The sequence below is a fragment of the Salvelinus namaycush genome, chromosome 36 (assembly GCF_016432855.1).
Source record: "Salvelinus namaycush isolate Seneca chromosome 36, SaNama_1.0, whole genome shotgun sequence".
NCBI lineage: Eukaryota > Metazoa > Chordata > Actinopteri > Salmoniformes > Salmonidae > Salvelinus > Salvelinus namaycush.
This window is the reverse complement of record NC_052342.1, coordinates 6,357,834-6,382,319: the sequence shown is the minus strand read 5'-3', so window position 1 is coordinate 6,382,319 and position 24,486 is coordinate 6,357,834. Positions and strand designations below refer to the sequence as shown.

The following is a 24,486-nucleotide window of genomic DNA, read 5'->3' as shown; positions in this document are numbered from 1 at the left end:
AGCAACATCTCAAGACATCAGTCAGGAAGTTAAAGCTTGGTCGCAAATGGGTCTTCTAAATGGACAGTGATCCCAAGCATACTTCCAAAGTTGTGGCAAAATGGCTTAAGGACAACAAAGTCAAGGTATTGGAGTGGCCATCACAAAGCCCTGACCTCAATCCCATAGAAAATGTGTGGGCAGAACTGAAAAAGCGTGTGTGAGCAAGGAGGCCTACAAACCTGATTCAGTTACACCAGCTCTGTCAGGAGGAATGGGCCAAAATTCACCCAACTTATTGTGGGAAGCTTGTGGAAGGCTACCTGAAACATTTGACCCAAGTTAAACAATTTAAAAGCAACGCTAACAAATACTAATTGAGTGAATGTAAACTTCTGACCCACTGGGAATGTGATGAAAGAAATAAAAGCTGAAATAAATCATTCTCTCTACTATTATTCTGAAATTTCACATTCTTAAAATTAAGTGGTGATCCTAACTGACCTAAAACTGAGAATTTTTACTGGGATTAAATGTCAGGAATTGTGAAAAACTGAGTTTAAATGTATTTGGCTAAGGTGTATGTAAACTTCCGACTTCAACAGTAAGTTAAAACTATAACTTTGCCACTCAGGAACATTCACTGTATTCTTGGTAAGCAACTCCAGTGTGGACATTTGGCTTTGTGTTGTAGGTTATTGTCCTGCTGAAAGGTGAATTCCTCTCCCAGTGTCTGGTATAAAGCAGACTGAACCATGTTTTTCTCTAAGATTGTGCCTGTGCTTAGTGTAACAGTATAACTTTAAACCGTCCCCTCGCCCCGACACGGGCGCGAACCAGGGACCCTCTGCACACATCAACAACAGTCACCCACGAAGCGTCGTTACCCATCGCTCCACAAAAGCCACGGCCCTTGCAGAGCAAGGTGCAACACTACTTCTAGGTTTCAGAGCAAGTGACGTAACTGATTGAAACGCTAGTAGCGCGTACCCGCTAACTAGCTAGTCATTTCACATCCGTTACACTCACCCCCCTTTCAACCTCCTCCTTTTCCGCAGCAACCAGTGATCCGGGTCAACCGCATCAATGTAACAGTATAACTTTAAACCGTCCCCTCGCCCCGACCAGGGCGCGAACCAGGGACCCTCTGCACACATCAACAACGGTCGCCCACGAAGCATCGTTACACAAAGGCCACGGCCCTTGCAGAGCAAGGTGCAACACTACTTCTAGGTTTCAGAGCAAGTGACGTAACTGATTGAAACGCTAGTAGCGCGTACCCGCTAACTAGCTAGCCATTTCACATCCGTTACATTAGCTCCATCCCATTTATTTTCATCCTGAAAAACTCCCCAGTCTTTGCCAATGTCAAGCATACCCATACCATGATGCAGCCACCACCATGCTTGAAAATAAGCATGTGTTGTGTTGGATTTGCCCCAAACATAAGGCTTTGCATTCAGGACAAAAAGTGTATTCCTTTGCCGTGTTTTTTGCAGTATTAGTTTAGTGCCTTGTTGCATACATATGCTGTATATTTTAATTATTTTTTTCACTCTGTCATTTAGGTCAGAATTGTGTAGTCACTACAATATTGTTGATCCATCCTCAGATCTTTTCCATCACAGCTATTGAACTCTGTTTTAAAATCACCAATATGTCTTCATGGCGACATCCCTAAGCAGTTTCCTTCCTGTCGTTCAGTTCAGATGGACGACTGCATCTTTGATGTGTCTGGGTGGTTTAATACATCATCCACAGCACAATTATTAACTTGACAGTGCTTAAAGATATATTCAATGTCTGATTTGTTATTGTTACCCATCTACCAATCACTGCCCTTCTTTGAGGCTTTTGAAAAGCTCAATGGTCATTGTAGTTGAATCTGTGATTAAAAATCAATACTTGACTGAGGGACCTTACATATGTTGTATGCATGGGGGACAGAGGAAGGGGTAGTCATTCACAAATCATGTCAACCCCTATTATTTCACACAGAGTGAGTCCATATACACTAAACAAAAATATGAACACAACATGCTACAATTTCAAAGATTTTACTGAGTTACAATTCATGTAAGGAAATCAGTCAATTTAAATTAATTAATTAGGCCTTAATCTATGGATTTCACATGACTGGGAGTACAGATATGCATCTGTTGGTCACAGATACCTTCAAAAAAAGGTAGGGGCATGGATCAGAAAACCAGTCAGTATCTGGTGTGACCAGCATTTGCCTCAAGCAGCACGACACATCTCCTTTGCATAGAGTTGATCAGGCTGTTGATTGTGGCCTGTGGAATGTTGTCCCACTCCTCTTCAATGGTTGTGCGAAGTTTGATGGGAACTGGAACACACTGTCGTTCACATCGATCCAGAGGATCCCAAACATATCTGGTGAGTATGCAGACTATGGAAGAACTGGGACATTTTCAGCTTCCAGGAATTGTGTACAGATCCTTGCGATCCGTGCATTATCATGCTGAAACATGAGGTGATGGCGGCGGATGAATGGAACGACAATGGGCCTCAGGATCTCGTCACGGTATCTCTGTTCATTCAAATTTTAATCAATAAAATGCAATTGTGTTCATTTTCCGTAGTTCCTGCCTGCCCAAACCATAACCCCACTGCCACCATGGGGCATTCTGTTCACAACGTTAACATCAGCAAACACGCTGTCTGCCATCTGCCCGGTACAGTTGAAACTGAGATTATCCAAATGAAGAACACACTTCTCCAGTGTGCCAGTGGCCATTGAAGGCAATCATTTTCCCACTGAAGTTGGTTATGACGCCGAACTGCAGTCAGGTCAAGACCCTGGTGAGGATGACAAGCACGCAGATGAGCTTCCCTGAGATGGTTTCTGACAGTTTGTGCAGAAACTCTTCGGTTGTGCAAACACACAGTTTCATCAGCTGTCTGTGTTGCTGGTCTCAGACAATCCTGAAGGAGAAGAAGCCAGATGTGGAGGTCCTGGGCTGGCATGGTTACACGTGTTCTGCGGTTGTGAGGCCGGTTGGATGTGCTGCATTACAAATTCTCTAAAACGACATTGGAGGCAGTTTATGGTATAGAAATGAACATTCCATTCTCTGGCAACAGCTCTGGTGGACATTATTGCGGTCAGCATGTCAATTGCACGCTCCCTCAAAACTTGAGACATCTGTGGCATTGTGTTGTGTGACAAAACTGCACATTTGAGAGTGACCTCTTATTGTCCCCAACACCTGTGTAATGGTCATGCTATTTAATCAGCTTCTTGATATACCACACTTGTCAGGTGAATGGATTATCTTTGCAAATGAGAAATACTCACTAACAGGGATGTAAACAAATTTGTGCACCATTTGAGAGAAAAGCTTTTTGTGCGTATGGAACATTTCTGGGATCTTTTATTTCAGCTCATGAAACACGGGACCAACACTTTACATGTTGCGTTTATATTTTTGTTCATTGTAATTTATTATGTGATTTGTGAAGAACTAATTTAGGCTTGCCTAAATAAAGGGGGGGAATACTTATGCAACTATTATATGTAGTTTATTTAATTGTTATTCATTTGTACAATTTGAAGAATTTTCTTTTCACTTTGACATTATGGAGAATTTTGTGTAGATCAATGACAAAAAAAATATATTAACTCTATTTCAATCCAACTTTTTTAACGCAACAAAATTTGAGGTCAAGGGGATGTAGACTTTATATAGGCACTCTATAGGCACTATACATGCACTATAGGCACTTTCCTTCGGAAAGTATTCAGACCCCTTGACTTTTTCCACATTTTGTTACATTACAGCCTTATTCTAAAATTGATTAAATTGTTTTTTTCCCCTCATCAATCTACACACAATACCACATAATGACAAAGCAAAAATACATTTTTGCTAATTTATTACAAATAAGAAACTGAAATATCACATTTATATAAGTTATCAGACCCTTTACTCAGTACTTTGTTGAAGTACCTTTGGCAGCGATCACACCATCGAGTCTTTTTGGGACAAATGTGACAGTTTGCCAATGGGGTTGTTATGTTACTTGTTTTGTTACAGAGACGTTTATGAGATGAATATGGGGTGGGGGGTGGGGGATCTACTGTCTTTCAAATGGGTGTCCATATACAACATACATTTTCACTATTTATGAACAATTCCTTATGTACAGGGACTTTGCATAATCTCAGGGGATATTATAACAATCTATCTTGCACGGTCATTGCTTCATGTTCTTTATAGTGAGATATTGAGAGAAATACTGGCCAAAATGCGTAAATTCGCAACCATGGATAAATACAACGGGAGTGGCAACATTGTCTATTATTTTATCCCCACATAAGAAACCCTGTAATTTTGTGGAAATCCATGGTCAATTTTGCATCAGTCAAATGTGCTAGAATATACTGAGTGTACAAAACTTCAGGAACACATGCTCTTTCCATGACAGACTGACCAGGTGAATCCAGGTGAAAGCTATGATCCCTTATTGATGTCAATTGTTAAATTCACTTCAATCAGTGTAGATGAAGGGGGGAGACAGGTTAAGGAAGGATTTTTAAGCCTTGAGTCATGGATCGTGTATGTGTGCCATTCAGAGGGTGAATGGGCAAGACAAATATGTAAGTGCCTTTGAACCAGGTATGGTAGTAGGTGCCAGGCGCACCGGTTTGTGTGTCAAGAGCTGCAACCTGCTGGGTTTTTCACACTCAACAGTTTCCCTTGTGTATCAAGAATTGTCCACCACCCAAAGGACATCCAGCCAACATGACACAACTCTGGAAGCATTGGAGTCAACATAGGCCAGCATCCCTGTGGAACGCTTGACACCTTGAAAAGTCCATGACTTGACAAATTGAGACTGTTCTGAGGGCAAAAGGGGGCGCAACTCCAATATTAGGGAGGTGTATATTAAATTACAAATGATTTAATTGGGTGCAGTCCCAGTTGTACATATCAACAACATTTTCAGCATGGTCTAAAATTATATAACCAATAGCCTATAATAAAATGGTATTATAGAGTGGAAATGTTTGGCATCGTGGATATGGATAGAAATGGCTCAATTTCATTGTCCATCTATTTGAAATACATGTTGCTGTCCAGATAAACAATAATGTCCCCTGTCGTGTAGTATTGCTTTAAGAGGCTTGTATCTGTCCACGCGACGCAGTTTACACACAAGCAGCAAGGTCCCACATCCTGGTATTTTTCACCGTTGTCAAGGCAGCGATAGAGAGAAAGGCTGGCTCACGGAAAGTATCTGCAGTGTCCTGACAGTATATCTGTCCAAACGTTAACAAACTGTCCCGGAAAGTTAGGTGTAACTACCAGGTAATGCATATGCATGTTTTTTTTTCACACGTTTCCAAACATCCTGCTCTTTCACCGCTGGCTTCGTTTTATGCTTTTCGATTCATTTCGACAAGGAACACACACGCAGACAGGCGCCAGTCCGTGTGGACAGGGGAGGAGGAAGATATTGTCCATTGTATGCTGGTAGAGACAGCGCTGGTAACGGCATGAATATCACCAAATTTGTCCAATCTTCCGGACGCTTTTCTTTGGAATTTGTGACGATACTTGGACACTCGTCAGCACACTGCGTTTGGTATTCATATGAGAATAAATAAAGAATGAAAAACGGCACACGACAGACATATTTTGTGATAGACGAGGGACATGACTTAAAGAGACAGTGCCATTTTTCTCTTCCTGGTTGTAGTGCATGCTGCTAGGAACACAGCCTGCATTTTGGAAGCGTTTCAGATTTTATTTGCCAAAGATCATGTTGTCTCCAAAGAAAATGTGTTTTGCAACACTGTCTCCTTTAGGTTGCATTAAGGCTAGTCTGAAAATCTGTCCTATAGTAGAACAAATGAATGAAAATGTCCACAGATAGCTCAGAGCTGTTAGTACAGTAATGATGTTCTTCAAGTTGGTTGTTGATCATTGCTAGACAGCCATTTTCTAGTCTTGCCATTAGATTTTTAAGCCCAAACTGTAAGTAGGTCACTCAGGAACATTCAATGTTGACTTGGTAAGCAACTCCAGTGTATATTTGGCCTTGTGTTTTAGGTTATTGTCCTGCTGAAAGGTGAATTTGTCTCCCAGTGTCTGTTGGAAAGCCGACTGAACTATGTTTCCTTCTAGGATTTTGCCTGAGCTTCGCTCTATTCTGTTTTTTTTTATCATCAACAATTCCCTAGTTCTTGCCGATGATAAGCATGCCCATAACATGATGCAGCCACAACCATGCTTGAAAATATGAAAAGTGGTACTCGGTGTTGTTGGGTTTGCCTCAAACATAACGCTTTTCTATGCAGGACATAAAGTCAATTTCTTTGCCACATTTTTTGCAGTCTTACTTTAGTGCCTGCACAAGATGCACGTTTTGGAATATTTTTTTATTATGTACAGGCTTCCTTCTTTTCACTGTTGTTTAGAGTAGGATTAGTATTATAGATTAACGACAATGTTGTTGATCCATCCTCAGTTTTCTCCTATCACAGCCATTAAACTCTGTAAAGGTTTTAAAGTCACCATTTGTGAAATCCCTGAGTCATTTCCTTCCTCTCCAGCAACTGAGTTAGGAAGGACCAATGGTGGTAAAAGTGAAAGTGACCTAGTACAAGTATGACAGTATTTGGGTTTTAAATATACTTAAGTATCAAATGTAAATGTAATTGCTAAAATATACTTAAGTATCAAAAGTAAAAGTATAAATCATTTCACATTCCTTATATTAAGAAAACCAGACAGCACCATTTTCTTGTATTTTTCCCATTTACGGATAGCCAGGGCCATGCTCCAACACTCAGACATCATTTACAAACAAAGCATTTGGGTTTATTGAGTCTGCCAGATCAGAGGCTGTAGGAATGACCAGGGATGTTCTCTTGATAAGTATGTGAATTGGACCGTTTTCCTGTCCTGTTAAGCAATTACAATGTACTTTTGGGTATCAGGGAAAATGTATGGAGTAAAAAGTACATTATTTTCTTTAGGAATGTAGTGAAGTAAAAGTTGTCAAAAATATAAATAGCGAAGTACAGATACCCCAAAAAACTTACAGATAATTGTATGGGTGGGGTTCAGAGATGAGGTAGTCATTAAAAAATCATGTTCAACACTATTATTGCACACAGGGTGAGTCCATGCAACTTATTATGTGACTTGTTAAGCACATTTTTACTCCTGAACTTATTTAGGCTTGCAATAACAAAGGGGTTGAATACTTACTGATTCTAGACATTTCAGCTTTCCACTTTTAATTCATTATAAACATAATTACACTTTGACATTATGGGGTATTGTGTGTAGGCCAGTGACACAACATCTTAAATTAACCATTTTTAAATTCAAGCTGTAACACAACAAAATGTGGAAAAAGTAATTGGGTGTGAATTGCGAACACTGATGATATGTGGCTTGAAGAAGTACCTTTCATTATTTATTTTATCAACTACCAACAAACTATTTCAAGAAGTGATAAGTCAGCTAACAATCCAATCGCAAGCCCTGTTATGATTAATATCTGAATGCGAACTTCAGTTGTTTATTCACGTGTTGTTTATTTTCATACTTTTAGGACTTTACCATCTGGCGTCTGTCAATGTCAAGATGTGGCGGGTGACCACCAGAGATGGGAGACGGACATAACAAGACCTATAGGATGCTACTCAATAGCTAAAGGCTGGCGATATCCATATCTGGAGGACATTGGACCAAAAATAGTAGGATGAGTGAGGATTCCGCAGCCAGCACAGTTTGGTGAAGAGTAGGAACGGTGACCAAGCAGCAACACGACCATCATGCCAACCACCCAGGGAACTGGAGGGGCTGGCAGCCCACGGGTTCAGCGCTACCGTCCGGCCTCGGAGTTTGACAACGCCACCCTCGCCCAGAAGAGAGAGTACTGGAGGACCAAGAAACGAGAGCAGAGGGCTAAGCTGTCAGAGGTCAAGAAGGAGAGGTCAAAAGCAACAAACAGAGGAAGTAAATCCTTGGACAGTAATGCAGTCCATAAAACCATAACCTCAATGGGGTTGAATTCCGGTGCCTCTTGTTCAATAGCAGGGTCTGCCCCCCCTTTGTTGAATAGTGATGGTTCCTACCAAACTTATGTCGGCGGTGCACCTGTAGTCTTATTGAAGGGAAAGGGTTCTGCTGTCTCCTATAATCAGAACCATAGTGTTGGGGAAGGGGGCCAAAACTATTCCTCAGCAAACCAAAAGGAGAGTTGGTTCCAGAGGATAAAACTCAACAAAGTCTTGCCTCAGTTCCCAACGTCCAGTGCAGGCCCAGGAAAAGGTGCAATGGTCTGCAAGATGGCAGTGAAAAATTATCCAACAGGGGGCGCTGTGATTGGAACAGTTACCTCAGCCAAACCCAATGGAGTGCTTCTCAACAGTGGCTCCTTTGTGCCTCCGGTAAGAGTGGCGGTGAGAGCCTCAGGCTCTGCACCTCACCAACCACAGACCGGAATGACTATTCTCAATGGCAGCTCTCCTGTAGTGTCATCTGAGCAGCATCTGACCACCCAGAGTGTATCAAGGCCTGATGCAATGACAAAGACGCAAGTTACAGTGTCTGTTAAGCCTAGATCGCTAACCACTAACATTACCACAGGGATGACCATCGTGACCACTCAATCTGCCCCTATGCTCGTCCACAAACCAGGGGTTAGGCCTAGAGGGATGAAAGTAACACCGCTAGGCGGGAAAAAGAGTGCAGTGGTCGCGGCCCAAGAAGTTGGAAGCATCAACGACACATCAGCTACACTGGAGACTGAGGAGGAGCGAGCCGCCAAGCGCAGAGAGAATTGGCGCATCAAGAAAAGAGAACAGCGAGCGAAGCAAGCGGCTAGGTTAAGCAAGGCCAGCAAAAGAATCACGAACATGGAGGTATCGTTGCAGAAAGTAGAACTGTTACCAAATGTGGACGTTGAACGTCCCCAGTCCTTTTTGAGTGGACAGGGCCAGAGGCAGTGTGTTAGTAGGGTCAGTGCCCCGTTCATCTCAGCCGGACGGCTGCTGAAGAACGCCAGAGCAGTGGCTAGCATTGCTGTCAAAAGGGAGTCTGACGATTCAATCCTGGCTAAGCTAACCACAGTCAACGCTAATGAACAGACTGTTCAGCTAAGAGCAGAGAATCTGCAGGAGGCTAAAGCAACAATGCAGACTGGTATCGCATCTAATATCATTGGTTATAAACCAGCAGGGGAACCAAGCAGAAGGCTCCCTGGTCCAGTGCAGTTTGCCAACGTTAACCGAGGTATGGTCCGTTGTAGGACTCCGAGACAGAGGTTCATTGAAACCCAAAGGATTTTCCTGGGTCAGAGAAAGATGCGGAAGTCCCCCTGTCATGCCAAAGCCTTAACAACCCACAACGCACCACGAGATGACCCAAAGGAGACCCCCGAGCAGAGGGCGGCCCAGATGCGGGAATACTGGCGTGTCAAGAAGCGGGAGCAGCGAGCCAAGCTTTCTGGCGAAGTCCGAGCTAAGATGAAGGAGAGGGATGCTCTGATGCAAAGAGTCAAGCGTTACCAGAGCATCCTGGAGGATATGAGGAAGGCCAGAACAGCAAGCTGCAAAATGCTGCCACAACCAACAGAAAATAGGCCTACTCACACCAGCGCCTCAGAGATCATTGGAGGTTTCATCATGGAGGATGGTACAGTGACCAATAACATTCCTCAAATTGATCTCACTACAGAAGCAAAAGAGACTGGGGGTGAAATTGGTAGCAGTAGTGGGATGCCTGTTAATAATTTATTTACCAACACACACCGCCAACACCAACTGTTTCCCAAACCTACTGGTGATACCTTTAGTAATGTGGTGTTAAGTCATCAAACACAGGACAACCTACCACCTCCTCTAATCCGTTCTGCTCAGTTTAAAGTCTCTTGTCCTCCCGTCGGCCTGTCGATCATGAAGCCTCCCAGGTTGGTTTCAATCAGACCGAGGACTGAATTTCGCAGCACACCGAAAAACCTCCTGAATTTACACACAGTCTTCCAGCCCCAGAGTCATATCACCCTCACACACCCTCAAAACATCCAAAATATCTTTCCTGGTGTGCCTACAGCGATGCCAAAGCCGGCTAGCTGTGTCATGCAGATGGCTGTCAAAGCTTCTACAGCATCAGCAGTGCTTAACTTGGACCCAAAGCTAACAGAGGAGGAAAGTATGGCTAAGAAGAGGGAGTACTGGAGGGTAAAGAAACGAGAGCAGAGGGCAGCCCGCGCCATCCGCCTAAGGCAAGGAGTTCAAGCTAGGGGAAATGCTGCCTCACAGAAGAGGCGGAACCAAAGGTTAGCACGATTAGCCACAGCCAATCCCAATGTCAACACCTCTGTCAACCACACACACACTATCAAGCCTCTCTCAAACACCAGTCTGCCCATGCCTCCACAGGGAAACCAAATAAAACAAGAAAGAGAATCAATCTCAACACATGCTCCATGTCCTCCACTTGAACAACCCCTCTGTGTTGATATCAAACTGTCCCAGTCTCCACCACATCCAGATCCACCAGACCTAGCCTTGAATGCTGACAGCCAGGCCACCACTCTCCTGGCAGTGGCCTCTATGAAGAAGCTTCTGGAGGAATCTCTCAGCACTGTGGCTGACTGTAAAACGGAACAGCCCGACTGTATTACAGAACAGCTGCCTTGTAAAAGTGAACCCCAGGCTTGTTCCTCAGAGGAGAATGCCCTCCAGATTGAGGTCAAGCCAAATCTACCTCTGCTCACCCTGGGAGACGAGGAGAAAGCCTCCATATCTGGTGACCTATTGTTGGAGGTCAAAGGGTGGCAGGTGGATGCTGACGCCCCGCCACCATGTCAGGTGACCATTCGTCCACTGAGTCCTCATCCGAAGGCCTCTCCCCTATCCAGTCCTTGTACGAACACCCTCTCTTTCTCAGCTTCCCCTCTCAATCGGTCTGAACCCTCCTCTCACACACCCACACAATCCTGCTCCCAAAAGGCAGCCTCCGGAGGACCACTCCTCCCTGTCCCTCGTAGAGCCCAGAGGTTGCGTGCCAAAAAAGCAGGCCACCACCACTGCTGCTCCCCAGAACCTCCGAAGCTACATCACCAGCCACCACAACAACAACAACCACCTTGCCAACTTCAAAATCAACACCGGCGTCAACAACACCAAAAACACCCCCAGCAACAGCAGCAGCGTCAGCAACATCACCACGCCCCAGTGGTGACCGACCAGAATGTGACTCTGCAGAAGAAGAGGGAGTACTGGAGGATGATGAAGAGGCAGCAGAGAGCCAGGAAGGCTCGGCAGGGAGGAGGGGGGCTGAGGCAGGGGGACTACAGCAGACGACTTGCCTTCAAAGCAGCACAGGTGGGTGGATATAATTTGTAATCCATGCTATTAGATTTCATCATAGTGCAGATTTCATGACTCACATGGTAGGCCAATACCTATCATTTCAATTTAATTTGAGGTAAAAGTACATTTTGTGGTTATGTTAATTGGAATGAGGAACTATTATGTATTTATCAATGCAATACTGTACACAAGGCCACTATCCAGTCTAACTGAAATGCCATGGATCTCTCTCTGGCATTTGACACAAGCAACGAAAATAGAGGGAGAGGGGAAGGAGGTATATGGATTCTGAGAACTGAACATAAACATCCATAAACAAGTAAATGTTTGTAAAGATAAACAAATAGATCAAATAACCCTGGTTCTAAATTATATATTGTGACATAAAACGAATGTAAAGCTGTCCATTGATTGTGTTGTTGTCTTTTAGGCTCCGAATCTCCATATTGTCAAGACACCAACACAGAGGCCAGTGCAGATAGGCGGGAGCTTCAGTCTACAAGCTGCACCATTGCTCAAACCTCAGCCCTCCCCCCTTCTCCAGCCTATATCTCCCCCTGCCTCTGGACCTCAGGCAAGCCTCAGCATGGTCACCAACATCCCTACACTTCTGGTTGTGAGCCCCACCACCTCCAACATGGGACAACCATCTGATACACTACAGCTCAGACCTCCGGTCAACTCTACCAGTATTTCCAATTCATCCATTGGCCACACAGGGTCCCCCCAGACATCTCATAGCTTCAATACCGCGTTTCTCCCTGTAGGAGGCGGTGTCACTGTCCCTCCATTGGGTGAGGGGAAGAAAGGCGGGCTGCTATTGGTGGAGAGCCAACAGGAAGCGGCCCCGGGGTCCAGCCCTGACTCGCCACGTGTTAGAAAATGGCGATTGCAAGTGCAGGAAATCTCAGACGCTGACGCCTCACCCATCGCTACTCTCACACCTCCGCCTAACCCTCTGACTAGCATCAAGTTCTTACCAATTCATCCTCCCAGTCAAACGTCCACATTCACACCAACACAGACTCCTTTCAAATGTCAAGGTGCTCAGATTCCTCAAAGTGGGAATTTACAAAATGTAGGATTGCCTACAATGCAGGGGCTCACCAGAAGCCCCATCTACATAAGCTCCATGGGTCCGCCCAAGCCAGTGCCGGGGGAGTCGGAAGAGGAGACTCTGAGGAAGAAGAGGGAGTACTGGAGAGTGAAGAAGAAGGAACAGAGAGCCAGGAAGTCCATGAGGGACAGGGAGCTGACTGAGAAGAGGGCTTCGGTCAACTGGAGGCCCATCCTCCCCAGCAGTCAGCCTCAACACCTGCAGCAGGGGCTGGATACACAGGTAATTTTTACAATGGTGAATATTTCAAAGAAAACACCCTATCATATTTTAAGTCTGAACTATATGGTAAATCAGGCATTGGTACCAAGGGGTGAGGATTCAGCCTTGGGTAACTTTGGTTCCTCTTGGTCAGTTAATTTCCATTAGGGCTGACCGTAATTTTTCTCAACCAAAGGAACAGGATCCTGACCGGTGGGTCAACACCTCGGAGGACTCTGAACTACATCTAAGGTGAGAGAGTCGTTTTCAGGTTCCCTCTGACGTTTCTCTTATCTCAATGTGTATGTTGGTAGTAACCAGTACTGTGGTGTCTTTTTCCATAGTACTTCCAGAGAGACAGACATGGGCTACTTTCCTGACCCAAGCCATACGGAAGGTAATACATTTGAAACGTCAGTATAGATCCCGCAAACTCAACTTTGGTCCTCGAAGCCAGTTCCACTGCGTTGTTTTCATTGTTACCCTCTAATCAGGGACTGCTTTCGACCTGGGACACCAGGTGGGTGCAATTAATTATCAGGTAGAACAGAAGACCAGCAGGCTCCGGACCTCGTAGGGTCAGAGTGAATACCCGTCTAGCTACAGCTATAGTCGTTTCTTCGAGTAACCTTGTTGCAAACTAGCCTAAATATTTGTACATATATGTTCAGCCCTTGGCTAGTAGAATGTTTTCATGGGCTACTGTGACTGACTAGTGCCCAAAAACTGTGGACGTGCAGTTTTATTATTTTGAACTCGGTTCGGCTTTCAACTTACTCATCAAAGCTGTAATAGTAGAATGGACAAGGTGCAATTTCGAAATTGGGTAGTGCATCATCAGTTTCTGTTATTGTCATGTCAGTCATTGCATACCGTAGAGAGCTATGTTCCCCAATGCTAGAAGGGGGGCCTGAGTGAAAAAGTTTGGGAACCCCTGTCTTACAATACCACTCTCTTTCCCCCAGAGGAATCAGAGCTCCTTTTCCCAGACGATGATCATAACGACAACTACAACGGCCCCATCTCAGATGCCGTATGGAGGAACTGCTACCTCATGGACTACGACCCGCTGAACCAGCTGCTGGTGTGCATGGTGTGCGGGGAGCTCCAGTACTCCCACAGCCTGGAGGGGGTGAGGGCCCACATCGAGGAGGCCCACCCGGACACCCTGAGCCTGGTGCCCCCGGAGCGCCGGCACATCCTGGAGGCCTGGGACGAGCAGGTGTCCAGGAGAGAACTTTTCTTCACCAGCCAGCTGCAGCAGCACAGCGGTGGGATGGGAGGTAATAAGGATCTATTATATATTAGAGGGCCCAGAGTTCTTCCTGGTAAAGAAAGGCTCCGGTCCCTTGCAATGGGGACATTTGGGATTGAGGGTTTCTGACATATCCATGCACATTTTTTTTCAGGGGACAGTGCCAACTTCCCAGCAGAAGTAGAAGTAATGGTTGACACAGAGGACTCATCATACCTGAAGAACAGCAAGAGCCCCAAAACCACCAACAGACTCTGAGAGCTAAGGTGAGCATTTGAGCCTTCTTAACAGTACGTTGAACTGACACCATCCATGTCTAAATATCATCATGTTCACCACAGCTCTGTGTACCAAGGGAGGTATTCCTATCTGTCTGTAAGAACACATTTTCAGGAAACATATTTCTGACATTGCACATATTTTTTTGACATACTCCTACTTATTTGTCTTGATTTGCAGAAGCACAAATCACTAAATGCCAGACAGAGTAAAAAACAACATTGTTCAGAAATGGAGGAGGAAAAGAAAACATGGCTGCTGGTTTCTTTTAATGTCTGTTTATTTTTTAGAGCAGTTCACCTCTACAAAAGATAAACTAAACTTGAACTGCATACATAGGTGACATTGATCCACAAGAGACAAGCTTTACCTCATTAACTTTGGGATACACACACATTCGCTGTTTTTGAAAGCGCAGTTTTGTAGCGATTGTCATTCTCTACTACTAAACCAAGTCTTCTATGCCCGAAGCAAACAGTTAATATTCACGTCGTCACTGGGTTCAATAATGTCATTGTGCTTTATGAAACACACTAAAGCAGACAGGAGGGCTCTCCTAGTCAACTGAATGGGTTACGAATAGGTCAGTTATGTTCTTCAATCTGAATGAATGACATGTCCTTGGTCTTACTCAATGTATCAGAATCAATATGATGCAAGTTAATAAGGGCAAATCGCAGACATGTAAATTTGACTTGAGACCATGCGTCATTTGAAATTGTCTACGGGTGATCATTTGTTTGATATTCGTCTGTACATACAGTACCAGTCAAAAGTTTGGACACACCTACTCATTCCAGGGTTTTTCTTTATTTGTACTATTTTCTACATTGTATAATAATAGTGAAGACATCAAAACTATGAAATAACACATATGGAATCATGTAATAAACAAAAAAAGTGTTAAACAAATCAAAATCAAATATTTTAGATTTTAGATTCTTCAAAGTAGCCACCTTTTGCCTTTGCACACTGTTGGCATTCTCTCAACCAGCTTCATGAGCACTTGCTGAGCACTTGTTGGCTGCTTTTCCTTCACTCCCAAACTATCTCAGTTGGGTTGAGGTTGGGCGATTGTGGAGGCCAGGTCATCTGATGCAGCACTCTCCTTCTTGGTCAAATAGCCCTCACACAGCCTGGAGGTGTGTTGGGTCAGGTGTGTTGGGTCCTGATGGAAAAACAAATGATAGTCCCACTAAGCGCAAACCAGATGGGATGGCGTATCGTTGCAGAATGCTGTGGTAGACATGCTGGTTAAGTGTGCCTTGAATTCTAAATAAATCACAGACAGTGTCACCAGCAAAGCACCTCCACACCATCACACCTCCATGCTTCACGCTGGGAACCACACACTCGGAGATCATCTGTTACACTACTCTGCGTCTCACAAAAACACAGCGGTTGGAACCAAAAATCTCAAAATTAGACTCATCAGACCAAACGACAGATTACCACCGGTCTAATGTCCATTGCTCGTGTTTCTTGGCCCAAGCAAGTCTCTTTTTATTGGTGTCCTTTAGTAGTGGTTTCTTTGCATCAATTCGACCACGAAGGCCTGATTCACGCAGTCTCCTCTGAACAGTTGATGTTGAGATGTGTCTGTTACTTGAACTCTGTGAAGCATTTATTTGGGCTGCAATTTCTTAGGCTAGTAACTCTAATGAACTTATCCTCTGCAGCAGAGGTAACTCTGGGTCTTCCTTTCCTGTGGTGGTCCTCACGAGAGACAGTTTCATCATAGCGCTTGATGGTTTTTGCGACTGCACTTGAAGAAACTTTCAAACTTCTTGACATGTTCCAGATTGACTGACCTTCATGTCTTAAAGTAATGATGGCTGTTCTTGCCATAATTTGGACTTGGTCTTTTAACAAATAGCCCTATCTTCTGTATACCACCCCTACCTTGTCACAACACAACTGATTGGCTCAAACGCATTAAGGAAAGAAATTCCACAAATTAACTTTTAACAAGGCACACCTGTTAATTGAAATGCATTCCAGGTGACTACCTCATGAAGCTGGTTGAGAGAATGCCAACAGTGTGCAAAGCTGTCATCAAGACACAGGGTGGCTACTTTTAAGAATCTAAAATCTATTTTGATTTGTTTAACACCTTTTTGGTTACTACATGATTCCGTATATTCTTTTTCATAGTTTTGACATATTCACTATTATTCTACAATGTAGAAAATAGTAAAAAGAAAAGAAAAACCCTGGAATGAGTAGGCATATCCAAACTTTTGACTGTTACTGTACATTTTATCATTTCATTTTATATTTTTTCACAATTCCTATCAGTTTTGTTATTCAGATCCAAGGGATGTCCTTGCATGGGGTTATTTTAAATATGCCGTAAAAAGTTGTGATTTTTTTCCCCCGGTCCGACTTTAAAACGAAGAACAACTTATATAGCAGGGTCCTCCAACTGGCGTGACGCCAGTTTGGTTTTATTTGCCCCCAAAAATGAGCAATTTTTTGGCTTAGTTCTCTGAGCCAAAAAATAATACTTTTGTATTTTATTGTTGGACATAAGACTATAAACACCAGCAAATCAGCTCTGAGATTTTAATTTTGGAAATCTGTTCCAAAGTATTCCCAAGCAGAAGAGAGATGCGATCGTATACAAATGTAAACAAGGTTCAAGTCATCTGTAAGCGTATGTGATACTCTATAAATGGTGTACAAACAGTGCATGTCGTCACATTTGGCAATTTACCCAGCAGTGGGAATTGTCACCCTTTGGAGAGTATGACATACGTGTATAGATGATGTGTGAAGCATTTATTTAGTGCTTATGAAGCCTTTGTGTATGCTATACAAGTTGCACTTCGTTCAAAGTGGGACCGATTTTTCTAGATATTAATGCACCATACTTTACAACACTGAATCGTCAAAATACTTGTGACTTTAAAAAAAAAAAAAATACCGTTTTCGTAAAACGTTTTTCTGGAATGTAAAAGAATTCTTCCTTTTTGAACATTTAAGTTTTTGTAATGGTGATTTGACACATGTATGCCTGCACTGTAAATACAACATTTGTTTAAAGGGGTGGTTAAATGTCAATACCCTTAATGTATTATTTGATTTCCTATGAAAATAAACCTAACCATTTATGGTTAGTGGTACTCATACTGCTTCTGATTTTGTTAATTTTTGTCTCTATACATACTGTGTACATTAAGTCTGAACAATCAGTCAGTGACACATGACTATTTCATTTGTATTTAATATCTTTGATTAAACAATCAACAAATCAGCATTTTTTCCCCAGTCAAAATTACTTCTAACAACAAAAGTATGATCCAATGGCCTGCTGCTTGGATGTGAAGTGTTGGACATTTAGGAAGTATCAGAAATCATGTGGAAGAGATTTATTTGCAGTGTTTTTGGTTCACCAATATGCTGAAAATAATGTCCAATAGAGCACAGTCTGTCTTAACGGACTGAAAATGCATTGAAAACAGAATGTACTGTGAACTTTTTCTTGTACAGCTGTAATGAACTTTAAAATGTACAGGGGACACTGACCAAGCTGTACTATTTACCTGTTGAGAATGTACCACTTTCAATTGGTTCCTACCTTGTTTGTTTAAAAGGGAATGTTGAAATGCCTTTTTTAAAGGTACTAATAAACCCTTTTGGTAACTTTTAAAGTGGTTCTATGATTTAATGGGAGGTAGGTGTTATCAAGTAAGGTGGGCTGGGAGAGGCCTGTGAAACAAAACTCGTTCGATATGTTACCATCCATCTTACATGCCATACAAAAGAAACGTCTATAGAAGTAAATAATTTATTGTTTTGCGTTGATTTGAGCATGTCTTGACACAGTGCAAATTCAAAGTTCCTTCAAGAGTCTTATCAAAGGCATTCTTACAGAAACATCAAATGAGTTGAGGGCATCAGGTTATAGCCGTACATATCATCTACAGTATTTTCCCAATAGCTGGTTTCTTGAAAGATCATACATGAGTTGACTATAGGTGGGTACATTATAATTAGGTATTAAATCCACTTTAACTTGAAGACATCCTATGATTACCAGATGTTATGATGAGGGCCAGAAGTGACCTGACAAAAAGAACTCCTAGTTATGATAAATGCGCTGTGACAGAAAGCTAGCTCTCCGGGTAATCTCTGGTAGTGAAGTGAGCTGTATCATAGTCCTGGCGCTGGTCACTGCTTCACTTCCTGGCTACGCCGATGCTCCTCCTCCACAACAATATCTGTCTCTACCTCCGTCTGTGTCTCTGCCTCCTCTTCGCCCTCCTCCCTGTACCCGGGTCCTGGGTCTGCCACTCCCTGGAGCTCCCTGGGACCGGCCTCCAGGCGGAACAGGGTAGGGACGCGGCCCAGGATGGGGTTGGTCTCCTGCAGGCCTGAGATCCATTGGTTCAGGGTGGCCTGATCCCCCTGGCTCGTCATACACATGGCGAACACCGGCCCTTCATCCACTGCAGAAAACAAGACGTATATCCTTTACCACTTACGATACACCACTGCACCTTAAAGTCCTATACGGATTCTTACAGCTGTGCCCAGCATCACTTTAGTTTGTGAGATATCTAAAGCTTTGTTGAATTGAACTGATTAGGTCCTAGGTGTTTTATCTTACCGTCTTCCACGTTGAAGCTGTCGTCGTCCCCCATGTCCCGGTCCAAGTCCAGGTCCAGCTGAAGAGGGTAGTCGAAACACCTCTCAGGGTCGTAAGGCTCCTCCACCTGACAGGGAGAAAACGGGTACGGTAATAAATCAACTGTTACTGCTCAAGCAAAAACATGCAATAACCCTATTGTAATAGTACGGGACAGATACTACTGAGGCAATATTCATCATCAAAATGATAACATTGTAAATGCTACCATTAAAATATACACCATTATTTACAAATACACAATGTTATCATTCCTTTGGCTTTAACAGAGTTGCACAGGGTCTCCCACCTTCTCCTCGGGGGGCAGTGGGTCAGCTCTAAGTATGTAGTAGTAGACGCAGATCTTCCTCAGCCACAGGGGGAAGGGGCCCTCCACAAACACAGGCCTGTTGGGGTTATGTTTAGCCAGCAGCTCCATCTGGTCTGGGCTCTGGATCCCTAACACGGGGGGAAAGAGCAGAGAGGTAGGAATTAACATTGAGATGACAGAAACAACGTTTATCATATGTTTGTGTAACAGTATAACTTTAGTACGTCCCCTCGCCCCGACACGGGCGCGAACCAGGGACCCTCTGCACACATCAACAACAGTCACCCACGAAGCGTCGTTACCCATCGCTCCACAAAAGCTGCGGCCCTTGCAGAGCAAGGTGCAACCCTACTTCAGGTCTCAGAGAAAGTGACGTAACTGATTGAAACGCTAGTAGCGCGTACCCGCTAACTAGCTAGCCATTTCACATCCGTTACACTCACCCCCCTTTCAACCTCCTCCTTTTTCCGCAGCAACCAGTGATCCGGGTCAACAGCATCAATGTAACAGTATAACTTTAAACCGTCCCCTCGCCCCGACCCGGGCGCGAACCAGGGACCCTCTGCACACATCAACAACTGACACCCACGAAGCATCGTTACCCATCGCTCCACAAAGGCCACGGCCCTTGCAGAGCAAGGTGCAACCCTACTTCAGGTCTCAGAGCAAGTGACGTAACTGATTGAAACGCTAGTAGCGCGTACCCGCTAACTAGCTAGCCATTTCACATCCGTTACATTTGCACCCCCCAATACAGGGGTGTCAAACTTATTCCATGGAGGGTCTAGTGTCTGCTGGTTTTTCCTTTCAATTAAGCTCTAGACAACCAGGTGAGGAGAGTTCCTTACTAATCAGTGACCTTAATTCATAACTGCTCCCCAGGCGCTGAAGACGTGGATGTCGATTAAGGCAGCCCCCCCCCCGCACCTTTCTGATTCAGAGGGGTTGGGTTAAATGCGAAAGACACATTTCAGTTGTACAACTGACTAGGTATCCCCCTTTCCCTCCGTGGAATGAGTTTGACACATGCTCTATTACCATTGATCATTGCTAACCTAAATATTTGCTGACCACAAAAATACGAGCTATATCAACTGAAAACCCTTTAACTATAGAGTGAGAAAACCTTGGATTCGGATCAGAGTTTGTATGTAAAAGGAGAGGGAACTTTGGTTATCTACCTACGACGTGTGGGAAGGTGATCTCCTCTCCTGACTCAGAGATGTCGGTACAGGGCATCTGGTAGACGGTGACCTTAGCGTCCAGGTCGTTGGCGATGCGGTTGAGACTGAGGCGGGCCAGATCTACAGGATCCTCAGGGAGCTGCAGGGGGACGGGGAAGGGGTTGGCGTGCTTGAACTTGGGGAACCAGTACATGATGCGCTGGTACTTCCTCATCGGGTGGCTCTTGTCCCCGAAGATCTGGACGATCAGGACCTTACTTTCGACATTTGGCATGATACCTGATGACAAAACAAAATGAATGCATGACAAAAAGTCTATCAATAAAAATACACTAGCTACTTATTTTAATGATTTAAAAGACCCTGTTCTGAAAAACTGTTGGCTCAATCTCACACGCTCCCTCCCCACCCACCATAGTTCTCCATCTGTTCCAGCAGTTGAACCCCACACTCCTGCTGTCGGGGGTAGTGGTTGAACATGCGCTGGATAAAATTCCTGGGGACAAACACCTCCTTGGGAAAGACATCCAACAGCTTGTTGTAGACTGTAAGGTCCCGTTCCACACCAAACTCTGGCATCTTCTTCAAGGCAGCGTATATGAACTCTACGTGACCCCGACGCCGTATGTCCCTCTTACTGAAGACATCCACCACTCTGTTGAAGGTGGCCTTAGTCTTGGCCTCCCTGGCCACCCTCTCAAACAGGTCATCGTGAGTGATCAGTGACTTGTCCTTCTTTATTCTATCCTCATGCGCTTCACCAGGGTCCGTGGGTACAGGCTGGCTCTTATAACATCCAGGGCTGCCATGGAAACGCCTGAGTGCCTGTTGACAACAAAGATATACATTGACGAGGATATACAAGCAGTCGACATAGTTAAACAAAATGCATAAAAGGTTAACTTTATTGTAGTCATCCTAACCCTACAATTGAGGATAATGATCATTATCAACTCAAAAACGAACGACCATGATGTGATTAACTGGGAAACTTCCTAAGGGTTTCACCCTTAGTCCCCCTGAGAATTATTTTGTGTGCTGTTGTTCACACTGAACACTCCAACGGAACGCAGAACCCTCAAAAATAGCCCCCGAAGCGAACCAAACTGAGCATCTCGAAAGTTCGGTTTGCTTGTATTTCGCGGTCCGGTTCCCTTTTTTAGGCCAATGTGAACACAAAGCCCCTCAGGGTTGCTTGTGATTATTCTCGCACCACACACTAGACTACTTCAACACCGTTTCCCCCGCCTTAAACCCTCACATTGGTGCCACAAAAGAGAGAAAATTATGATGTGAAGGCTTGCGGAAAAAACGTATGCCGTTTTTCGACATTGATTTTTTTTTTATGGATGCACAGAAACGACAAAAATGGGTGGTGTTTTTAGTGAAAGATTATTTGTTTGCAATATGTGATCTATAGTATAGACTATGAGAGCTTCATAAGCTGTTCATTAATTGTGGGGTTTGAATAGTGTGAGAAGAACGTATGCGGTGAGAATCATAACAGGGTACAAAATCAATTCTAGCTCTTAAAGGCGCAGTAGCCTACATTGGGTGTACAATTTTCAATTACAGTATTATTTCATCCGTAGTTATTCTTCTGCCATTTATTCTGTTACCAATAATATTGACATGTTAATACTATCTTCGGATTGCATTTAGTTAAAAGATTAGACGTAATTGTAATCTATTAGCTTCCAAAATGCAAGTAGGTATAGCTAGCTGCCCGATAACACGTTCTGATGGAATGGCTTGTCCTGCACTTTGTAAAAACCTTTCGAAACATAGCAATGTGAATTCAAAAGAGGACTCGAGCCACAAAATAGGCGAAGTGAACTGGCAAGAGTTGAGTCCTCATTTAGAGGCAAGGGCAGTGTGAATACAAAGAGACATGAGATCTTTAACTTCTTCTTTTTTTTACCCCGGAGTTTACTTTAAAGAGGACTATATTTGAAACCCCCCTTGGGAGTGACTTACCTGGCCACATGTGTTGTGTACTGTCATTTGGTTCAGTGCTGTGGCTGGCTGAAGCAGGGCAGCATGCTGGACAGCTGCTCTGACAGAGGGGGCCAGGAACCCTACACTCTGGAGCCGTAGTAGACAGCGGGCACAGTTCATAGTACATGCATCATGTGGATCCTAAGAGAAAATAGTGACATGATGAATAAGATAAGCAGATGGGACAAATAGTACATGTACACTATTATAAATCTGCATCAACATGATTATTGTTACAAATTGCAAACACATAAGTGCAGTCTGCTGATCAATCTCGGTGGTTTTGATGGGTGCATGACACGATCATTGACAGTAAAAGAGACAACCGACATACTGTAACGCACTGTGGAAAGCTAGTTAACTAAGTACTTATCTTCACGCTAGCTATAAGCAGCCAAGTTCAAGTTATCAATGTGTGTGTGAAAGAAGCGCGATACTTACACGGGGACGTGAAAGGGTGAGGTTAATCTCCTTTGTATCAAGTCTCCTTCAGACATGTCTCTCCATGGGCACCTCCATGTTGAAACCGCTGTGGTATTAGGACCAGAGATATTACAGAATGCATGAGATAGGAATCCCATTTGGTAATGAATGGAGGAACGTATAACACCCCACCCAGCAGACTGTCGACTAATCGCGTAATTTTTTAAATTATTTTTATTTCATCTTTATTTAACCAGGTAGGCTAGTTGAGAACAAGTTCTCATTTACAACTGCGACCTGGCCAAGATAAAGCAAAGCAGTGCGACACAAACAACAACAAAGAGTTACACATGGAATAAACAAACATACAGTCAATAATACAATAGAAAAAGTCTATATACAGTGTGTGCAAATGAGGTAGGATAAGGGAGGTGAGGCAATAAATAGGCAATAGTGGCGACATAATTACAATATAGCAATTAAACACTGGAGTTATAGATGTGCAGAATAGTCAGGGTATGAGTCGAGAAACCTGCCTATTTTTCTCTAAAGTATATCATGTCACGATTCAAAAGCTATACAATATTACAGAAAACAAGTTCATTATCTCACATCTCGGGAAATATTTGTAATGTACTATTTGGGGAAACCCCCAATTGACTCCCATTCACTTCTTGTAGGAGAGCTCTCATTGTCCCATAATCGCCCAGAATGCAAGGTGGCACATTGACGACGCATGGGCAACGTACACAATACACTTTAATACGAGTTTTCCATCTCCTCAAAAGTGTTTCTGTAAGAATGCCGGGTGCATTTCCTGTTTCAACCACGTTTTCATTCCCCCATAATAACAGAAACAAGGACGCCGACTTCCATTCCGCCATTATGTGTACATGCAGTACACAAACACGCCACAAGGCGGCAGGAAATCTATGTGAAAATCAAATCAGTTGAACAGAAATTTTGGACGACAGGGGGGTGTAACCAATGATTTATATATACACTAGATGACTTATTTGGGGCCACTGTGTCGAAGCCACCTCACCTCCATACTGGCACTCCCTTACCGGTGTAATTTTGTGGGGGAAACTATAGAAATACACTTATTAATGTCTACATTCGTTTCTGCCACGTTTATTCTATTACAGACACTTTAACATTATATTATGTGAGCTAAACACAAATAAAAAATGAAAGAGAAATATTTACAAACATTCTCTAAAGTATCATTTTTTTCGATGACTAATGTTACTGTCCCCACTACAACAACAAAATAGTTAAATACATGTAATTTTGTCTATGAAACATTTAATTGAAATAATGTAGAATTGCATTAATTCCGATGGAGGACTGCTCCTACTGGGGAGTGCCAATATGGCCGACCGGTGTCTACAGAGCATTTCAATGGCCAATACATAGCGTTAGCAATCCAGTGTTTATATACATCATTCGGTGTATGTAACCCAAAAAGTTGTGTTACAAGTTTCAGTAAGAAGCATATTATTGCATGCACGTGTAGTCATATAAAAACGAGGGGATAGTTAACCCATCCTTGTCTCCAGGAGAATATTTTTGGCAATTCTAGTGCGATGTGCATGTGAATCTATTGGGCGATTGTGCATTTGCCCACCCGATGCTCAGCTCATTTCCTGGATTTATGTACAGTAAGTATTTGAGTGAATTTTTTTAGGCCAATCCTCTCCGGCAACTGCGTACGTTCGTTGCCATGC

The 24,486-nt window shown here is 43.5% G+C and overlaps 3 protein-coding genes across 3 annotated transcripts in view; 2 read left to right on the top strand and 1 right to left on the bottom strand.

Moving 5' to 3' along the window:
• The first annotated feature begins 7,792 nt into the window (after positions 1 to 7,792).
• LOC120030212 lies at positions 7,793 to 14,040 on the top strand. Its single transcript, XM_038975562.1, has 6 exons — positions 7,793 to 7,953; positions 8,275 to 11,350; positions 11,769 to 12,677; positions 12,853 to 12,908; positions 13,001 to 13,053; positions 13,622 to 14,040. Exons 1-6 carry the CDS (start codon positions 7,793 to 7,795, stop codon positions 14,038 to 14,040), a joined length of 4,674 nt encoding a protein of 1,557 aa, XP_038831490.1.
• Positions 14,041 to 17,400: 3,360 nt separating this feature from the next.
• LOC120030554 (evolutionarily conserved signaling intermediate in Toll pathway, mitochondrial-like) lies at positions 17,401 to 22,876 on the bottom strand. Its single transcript, XM_038975970.1, has 7 exons — positions 22,775 to 22,876; positions 22,313 to 22,474; positions 20,749 to 21,160; positions 20,333 to 20,614; positions 19,131 to 19,279; positions 18,803 to 18,908; positions 17,401 to 18,641 (listed from the first exon to the last, which is right to left on the bottom strand). The coding sequence occupies exons 2-7, from the start codon at positions 22,451 to 22,453 to the stop codon at positions 18,364 to 18,366; spliced, it is 1,368 nt and encodes a 455-aa protein (XP_038831898.1). The 5' UTR covers positions 22,454 to 22,474; positions 22,775 to 22,876; the 3' UTR covers positions 17,401 to 18,363.
• Positions 22,877 to 24,240: 1,364 nt separating this feature from the next.
• LOC120030557 (echinoderm microtubule-associated protein-like 4) overlaps positions 24,241 to 24,486 on the top strand; it is a 30,585-nt gene continuing 30,339 nt past the window's right edge. Inside the window, exon 1 of the mRNA XM_038975974.1 lies at positions 24,241 to 24,420. The gene's annotated coding sequence lies outside the window, so the exon portion shown is untranslated. The remainder of the gene's footprint in view (positions 24,421 to 24,486) is intronic.

Coding starts and splice junctions, on each gene's coding strand:
- LOC120030212 (XM_038975562.1), top strand. CDS start 7,793: ATGCCAACCACCCAGGGAACTGGAGGGGCTGGCAGCCCACGGGTTCAG. Junction 12,678..12,852: donor AGCAGGGGCTGGATACACAG/GTAATTTTTACA, acceptor TCTCAACCAAAG/GAACAGGATCCTGACCGGTG. Junction 13,054..13,621: donor TGACCCAAGCCATACGGAAG/GTAATACATTTG, acceptor TCTTTCCCCCAG/AGGAATCAGAGCTCCTTTTC.
- LOC120030554 (XM_038975970.1), bottom strand. CDS start 22,453: ATGAACTGTGCCCGCTGTCTACTACGGCTCCAGAGTGTAGGGTTCCTG. Junction 20,615..20,748: donor GGAACAGATGGAGAACTATG/GTGGGTGGGGAG, acceptor TTTTGTCATCAG/GTATCATGCCAAATGTCGAA. Junction 18,909..19,130: donor CACTGCCCCCCGAGGAGAAG/GTGGGAGACCCT, acceptor TCTCCCTGTCAG/GTGGAGGAGCCTTACGACCC.